At 41.2% G+C, this 7,500-nt stretch overlaps 1 protein-coding gene across 4 annotated transcripts in view; it reads left to right on the top strand.

Annotated features, from left to right (window-relative positions):
* The window catches only part of LOC138004447 (leucine-rich repeat-containing protein 9-like), a 42,912-nt gene that overhangs the window by 31,518 nt on the left and 3,894 nt on the right, over positions 1–7,500 (top strand). For all 4 annotated transcript variants that reach the window (XM_068850961.1, XM_068850964.1, XM_068850960.1 and 1 more), the window contains 10 exons: positions 443–506; positions 1,247–1,413; positions 1,840–1,913; positions 2,021–2,100; positions 2,921–2,985; positions 3,542–3,614; positions 4,070–4,138; positions 4,832–4,957; positions 6,225–6,305; positions 6,825–6,939. In XM_068850961.1, the coding sequence (XP_068707062.1) occupies positions 443–506; positions 1,247–1,413; positions 1,840–1,913; positions 2,021–2,100; positions 2,921–2,985; positions 3,542–3,614; positions 4,070–4,138; positions 4,832–4,957; positions 6,225–6,305; positions 6,825–6,939 (914 nt within the window). The remainder of the gene's footprint in view (positions 1–442; positions 507–1,246; positions 1,414–1,839; positions 1,914–2,020; positions 2,101–2,920; positions 2,986–3,541; positions 3,615–4,069; positions 4,139–4,831; positions 4,958–6,224; positions 6,306–6,824; positions 6,940–7,500) is intronic.

Raw genomic sequence — 7,500 nt, 5'->3', positions numbered from 1 at the left:
TATGATAGCATTTTTAGTGAAAATCAAGGCAAACTAGCCGGCGGTGTGAGGCAAAGCAGGCGGTGGTATACCGCCGGTAACCGGCTTCTATTGAAACCCCTGGACAAGTGTATGACATGATTTACGATTGTCGCAGCGTTTTAAAACATGTTTTAAAATGCTACGACATTTTTTTGACGTACATGCGACAATCGTAAGCGAATTGCAGGTTTGATTTACATGAAACAATTCGTGTGGTAGGCCTGTCCTATACTTGTCGCATGCGGTAAAAATCGTACCGTGTAAATTGGCCCTTGGGGATTTTCACTCGCGGCTTTTGTTGCTCGTTCCTCGGTTGTAACTAAAGTGGATCTGCCACATTCAGTTGCGACACTCTATGACAGTATCCTAGCAGTGAAATGCGCTTGTTATAATTGCTAATTAGAAGTAATTAAAATTTCAGCGTGAATCTTGAACATAATTCATTAACTTCATTTGGTGGTCTGGTGAATCTACTAAATCTCAAGGTAGGATGATAATAATCTCCTCTTAGGGGCTCTTCACAATCAATCAAACGAAAATTAATGATATAACAGAACAGAACAACTTTTCTTAAGAATCCCGGGGGCAAACAAACTGGCTAATTTACACGCGCAGCCGAGAAATTGAACCAGGGACTCTCAGGTATACCTTAAGTTAGTGGTTAGGACGAATCTTGAATTCGGGATCTCTGGATCTCAACTCAAGCTGCCTGACCACTCGACCACGTGGCCTCCGAAGATCGTCCTTGATCCTCAGTAGAGTTTTTGTATTCGTGTTCTTCTTAATATTCAGCGAGCTTAATGCAATATCAATGTTGACAAGAATTAGTGTATACCTAAACAAAGAATAAAGAGACTTAATTTAAGGTACTTTGGAGGACGTCAGAAACATGGTGGTAAACGCTTAGTTTTCTTTCAAAAAAGCAAAGTCATCCATGCCAGTTTAATTCCCATGCAGTTGGCAAACATTTTCCATACAAAACGAATTGGAAGAACTGCGAAGCCATAACAACCATGCAGAATCATACATTCTTGTGATTGTCCATTTGCGTTTTCGCAAATTTCTGCGTCCTTGTTCAAATATCCATAAATAGCCGAGTACTTTTAAAAAATGAGAATCATGAATGACCGAAGATTACAAGAATGATGTTAGAATTTCCCCTTTTTAGTGTAATCGTCATTATTTTTTTCAAAAAGTATTTTTGACTTCTGCTTTTTTTACCCAGGTTCTTTGTTTGAATCACAATCATATCGAAAGCGTGGTTGCAAAGCCGAAAGTAACGTCGCCAGCTAACTCGCCAAAACGAGGCAGTGATGTTTCCTTGACTGCGGAAATCACAAATCCGGAGAACTTCACGCCAGTTCTCCCCCGCCTCGAAGTACTACACCTCGGGTAAGTTGAATTTGTTGAGGATTTTATGGCAAAGTTTGTTCAATGAGCGGTTCTTTAAGGCTCTTTAAGGTCACAAACTGAACTGTACTATTTTAAATAAAGTAGTTTGTGTCGTCATCAAAGGAATCCGATTCACGGATCAAATGACTGATGGTTTTGCAGTTCAACTGCTCAATAGAAGAGAAATTTCGAGGAGAAACCTGAAATGTTTGCTGTATTGAAAATAATCATCTCGAAAAACACCTGCGCTAACGCGCACTCTCTCGGTCCAGTAAATGTAAGGCATGGAGCAGTTTCCGATGCTGTTATCCAGCCTGATGAAGGGTACAGTGTAATTACAGCTTTCTCTCTTCCATGGCCCTCACCACCAGGATGGTGAAACTCAACTAAGTAAAACCTAAGAGTTGTTTTACTCCCTGATAACAGATACAACGGTATAACCAATATGGCGGCTCTACAGCTCTCAAGACTAACGGGTTTAAGAGCTTTATTCTTACAAGGTAAGCATCTGAAGCCCTGCAGCCCATAACTGTGCCTTTGATTCGGAACCAAGTGATTGGTTTCGTTTTTCTTCTAAATTTATACTTCTTACGGTTTACCTGCGCAGGAAACGAGATCAGTAAAGTGGAAGGACTTGAGGGAATGCAGACACTGAAGGAGCTTGTTTTAGATCGAAATAAGATCAAAGTGAGTTTGATGTGTTTCGGGAGAGTTTTACCTGACACAATGGAATAACCATTGTTTTTCATCGGAGCCATTGTATTTCGGCTCTGTGTTGTCATTTGGTCTTTTGCCAGTTACTTTATCTGTGTTTGTTTCACTAATTAAAAGGTGACGTGTTGACTTGTTTTTATTTTTGATTATTTTTACGACACCTTGAACCCTTTTCGGAATGCCGGGTAGTGCAATAGCTGGGTACCGGTCCAACTTTCGCACAGTGGGCTCATTCTCGCGAATTAATCTGAAATTCTACAAAAGCTAATTACCTTGGTGTTATGTTGACGAGGTCTTGGGGCCAGTGAGGCTGAGTGATCAGAGCGCTGGACCCGAAATCGGATAGTTCTTCATTGCGTTTGTTGGGTGCATGGATGGCGCCTCGCACCAATGTGGACCGAGTTCAATTCCCAGACTCGACGTCGTATGTGGGTTGAGTTTGTTGCTTCTCTACTCTTCTTCGAGAGGTTTTCTCCGGGTACTCCGCTTTCCCCTTTTGTTGATTTCAGTTGTCAGTGTCCCCAATTAGCGATCTAGCGCGAGAGCGACTAGACACTTAAATATTAAGGTTCTTTCCTTTTTTTCCTCTCACTATCTCACTGGTTTTATTCTCACTATAGTAGGTTGTTGCAACTCTGTTAGTTCGCCTATTTCTTCATCTGGATCCTCCATCCATTCGTTCCTTGTGTTACTTGTAGCTAAGGCATATAGCTGTAGAAACGTCATGCAAATTCCCCGGTCTAAGATTGATAGAAATTAGTGGCATTTTTAACTTTCTATTTCTTGCATTCAGAGTATCTCCAGTTCATCCTTTGCTAGTCAGTGGAATATCACCGAGTTGCACATGGAAGAAAACAGGTCTGAAAATTGCTGACTTCTTTTTCATAGTTTTTGAATGGCATCTTTACAATAAGCCTTTTTCATAATGGCGGCCAAATAAAGTATTCTTCTGCTTTAATGCTAACGAATCCGTTCTAGCTTCTTTACATCGAGTAACTTTCAAAAGAATATTTGTTTCAAATCTAATTAACATAAAACTCATAAGGGTTGAAATGTGTAACGGCCCCTTGTGTGCTGGGAAACAAGCTTCTGAATATTCAATTTGCTAAGTACCATATTTGGAACAAAAAGACAGAAACATTCAACCAATCAGTTCGCAAGAACACCGTGACGCAATACCACCAATGTTCTCGCGCGAAATTAACTGGAGAGATGGGTTTCCAAATATGGTACTTAGCACTGAATATTCGAAAGCTGTGAACGCGCGTATGGGTTTCTGCATAAACTAAATACAAAACAAAGTAAAAGTGGTCGCCATTTGTGGAAGTGGTCTATTGCAAAGTATTCTTTGATGTTTTGCAAACAGCACAGTACCTTTTAGGACAAGTCACATTTTGTTTTTGTTATCGTGTAGGATACGAGAATTAAAGAATCTCGAGCCCCTGCAAAATCTCCAGCGCCTATACCTGGGAATGAACCGCATCCAAGTAAGTCTGTTTGTATAATCATCGTCATCATCATTATCATCTTCGGATAAAGACGAGGAATCGTAGGCTCCGTCTCACAACCCTTCAATGTTCATAACCCTGTGAGACGTAAGAGAACCCACACTCTATTCGCAAAGAGTAGGGCATGGATTTCTCGGTGTTGTGGTCTGTTCTCTGTAGTATATCATGGGTGGGAGGGTAAGTGCGATACTAGATAGATAGACACAGCAGATACAGTTGGCGACCCTTTGAAAACTGAAACCATGTGGACAGAAATCCGCCTATCACAAGCTCGATCTTTTGACCTTGGCCGATGTAGTGATTTATGGCAGAGAGAAATGGAAACATTGATTAAAATGAAAAGTCCTTCTTTCCTCTTGTTTACGTGACGAAAGGACTGCTAAACTGTTTTTTTTTTTTGTTGTTTTACTTATCTTGTTACCGCTTTGTGTTAGGAATTAACGGAGTTGGAGAGATTAGAATCCCTGAGGCATCTTGTTGAACTGTCAGTCATCAACAATGCTGTAAGTATTTTAAACCTCAGAAGCCAAGCGCGCCTGGAGTTGAAAATATTAAGTCAGTACTTTTATCGTCCTCGTTCGTTAACACTGACCCTGAGAGTGCTGAAAGTTAGTTAGGATTACACCCTCAACAGGCTCGTTCTCTTTCGACTGAGCCGACTCGTCAATGGTCAAACGGTTGTCGTCTTCCTGACATCTATTTGTGTCTTAACAAAAGGAAAGGAAGCTATTAATGGAGCGCAGCCAGTCCGTTTTTAGCAAATTGGCGAGCACATAACAGGCTTTGGATCACCAAAGGCACGAGACAGGAGTTTCGAAAAGTTGGGACTTCGAACTGTAACTTTTTAACCCTTGTCATCAGCATGTAAATTCTCCTCAGAATTTCAATGAAATGTCAGTCAGACATGCATTGAGAATGAAAATAATTATCAGCTTTAAAGGTGTGATCTTGATATAGCACCAAATTCTCATAACTACCCAACAAAGAAATCCATGGTACTAGTTAGGAGAATTAACGTTTCGATCTTGGGAATGAAAGGGCTGAGCTACTTTTAACAGATAATTTTCCCACCCATCGTAGTGTCAAACTAAGTCGGGTTGAGAATAATTAACGCATCTGGTGCCGTCTCATGCCGCCGTAGAAGTAAAGCATTCAAGTCAACCTCAGATTTGGATGGAAATTGCTTTTTATTTTAGGTTACTAGACGTCTTCTGCATCGACCAGTACTTGTGTACCGCATGCCCAATTTACTTTGTATTGATGGGATCCCTGTGACAAATGACGAGAAAACAAAAGCTGAAACGTATTTCCAAGAGCAACAGGTATGTGTTCAAACCGCATTTTTACTCCTTGATCTCTTTTACTCCTTCATTTTTTTTAAATTCATAACAGTGGTAGTGCACTGTACGTGGTAGGTAGGCCCACCGCGCGTGCATAAAATCACGAAAATAAACAGGTCTGTTGGACGTGTGCTTGAGTTTCAACAAATGAGCCCCAAAATCGTCAAGAATTTGTGACGCTAATGAATAATGAAGCAGCTGCTATTTCCAAGACGATGGAATTACCTGGTGATAAATATCCTCGACTAGGAGAGTGAATTTTTGACTTTGCAGAAACGATGGTCAACCTCAAGAGTTAAGCGATTGTGGTCTTTTTGTTGAATTCGCACATTTCTTGTCATACTTCATAACACTTGAAAGGAAAAAAAACAAAGTAACAAAAACAAAAACCGGGTGTCTTGCCATCATTTTGACACAGATGTAGCCTTTGTTTCGCGAGATGTTAGTAAACACACTAGTTAACTTGATCATGGCGGCCGCTGAAGTCGATGTCACTTTCGATTTTGCGATTTACGTGTGCAGCCAAAAGTACAATAGAAATATTTAACGTAGAGAAAATCTCCTAAAATGTTTTCCGCTGATGGTACCTTTTTGTATTCACAGTTTAAAATTTGTTGTTTTCATGTCGCAAATTTTGTTGCTGTTGGTAAAACTTACTGAAAACTTCCTTCTGCTCTTCCTTAAAACTGTGTATCAGTATTTATTTACTTTTGCGTCAATATTTGTTTTGCATAAAGCAAGCTAACAAAATCCGTACCTTGCTTAGTTCGCATTTTTGAGCGTTGACATGGAATTTTCAGTCCCATGTTTCGGACAGCAAGTCGTGTATTTTGAGGTCTCCCATCCAGATCCTAAGGCCTGGTTTTCACTAGCGACGAAGCATAAGCCCAAGCAACACACGCAGGCGCATTTACTTGTTGTTAATTAGTGTCTTGTTCAAACAAAAGGCGCTAATGAACAACAAACTACTGAGTTTGCGTATGCTTCTTGTGCTTATGTTTGCGTCGATAGTGAAAACCAGGCTTAACCCCTCCGGATAGGGCTTAACTTCAGTGAACTTTTGTCTTGGAAAGCTGTCAGAAGCTCAGAGTACAGGCTTAAACTAAGGCTATTTGAGCTGTATATTACGCAAAGACAACTTGAATCTCCTGGAAAATAAATCGCAACTCAGTTGACAGTTATGGAATAAAGCGCTGTGCTACTGCACTACCACACGTACACAATGCGTGCCTATTTTTTTGCTTGGCAGGGGTCGATGCAAAGTATGGCTTCAGCTTTGGAACCCAGTCTTCCAGGGATCGTAACGACTCGCGCTCAGGCGCCGCTTCGGGTATTGTAATTACCGTAGATTTGAATAATGGCTTTTTGAATGGGCCTTAAAGTGCCCATAACGTGAAAATTTTTAATTTTCCTATTTGAAAGTCCATATTAAAAATAAACTCTTGCGAAAGAATTTTTCGATTCGAACGAGACTTTTAAAATCCTTCTTTTATTTGGTGCACTCCTTCCGCTGGTCAGGACTGTCACGAAATCTATTGTCTATGGCCGCCGCGCGAATAAGGCCCATTGCGCAAAAGCAAAAGGACAGAGACGGGCCTTCGAGGAAGAAATCGAACAATTTGAAAAAACTCCTTTCCCTTACAATAGTTGAGCAGCAAGACTCACTTCGAAAGCGAGACAAACAGGAACCTCCGGCCCATTCGGTGATTGCGTTCCAAGAAGAATATCCGAGGCAAAGAATTTCCTTTGATCTCTTCTCAATTGTAGATTTTCTTTAGGTCTCCAGGGAGAAGGGAAACGGATCTGCTGTGATTTATCGTTTTGTTATTTCACCTCTTGTTTATTGAAGGTCACTACAGTACAGCTGAGCAACAACACGGAAAGCATCTGGGGCGGCAGCGCGTTGCGGCATGACTTTTCTAATGGCACATTGCTGAGGACCTTGGAACAACAGCAAGATAAAGGTATAGGTGAATGATGGGGGTATTTTCTAAAGAGACTGTGGTGCTGCGTCGGTGGGGAAGTAGTATACAAAAATTTGGTTTTATCAACGGAGTTGATAATGTAAATTGGCCACCGTACAGAGATTCTAAAAGCTGACGTTTCGAGCGTTAGCCCTTCGTCAGAACGAATCGGACGAAGGGCTAACGCTCGAAACGTCAGCTTTTAGAATCTCTGTACGGTGGCCAATTTACATTATCAACTCCGTTGATGAAACCAAATTTTTGTATAAAGGTATAGGTGATTTGCAACCAGTCTCTCAGTGGACACAGATAACAATGACGTAATGTACATCTTGCTGGTGGACGAAGAAAAGGAGCTAATGAGAGACCTTTTGTCAGTCGTCCACCAACATGGCGGCAAAGACAACGTGAAAACCACACATGGAGACAGACTGTCACGCCTTTGCGTCATTTAGGGAACTGGTTCCCAGGGCTATTCTCCTTCCTTCTCTCCTGCGGGAGAAATTGGGGAAATTGTCTGGCGCGCGAGGAAGGAGGAAATGGAACCTTCAAGTTGCGCGC

The sequence above is a fragment of the Montipora foliosa genome, chromosome 5 (assembly GCF_036669935.1).
Source record: "Montipora foliosa isolate CH-2021 chromosome 5, ASM3666993v2, whole genome shotgun sequence".
Classification (NCBI taxonomy): domain Eukaryota; kingdom Metazoa; phylum Cnidaria; class Anthozoa; order Scleractinia; family Acroporidae; genus Montipora; species Montipora foliosa.
Note: the sequence above shows the minus strand (reverse complement) of the source record. Positions and strands in the feature narration are given on the sequence as shown.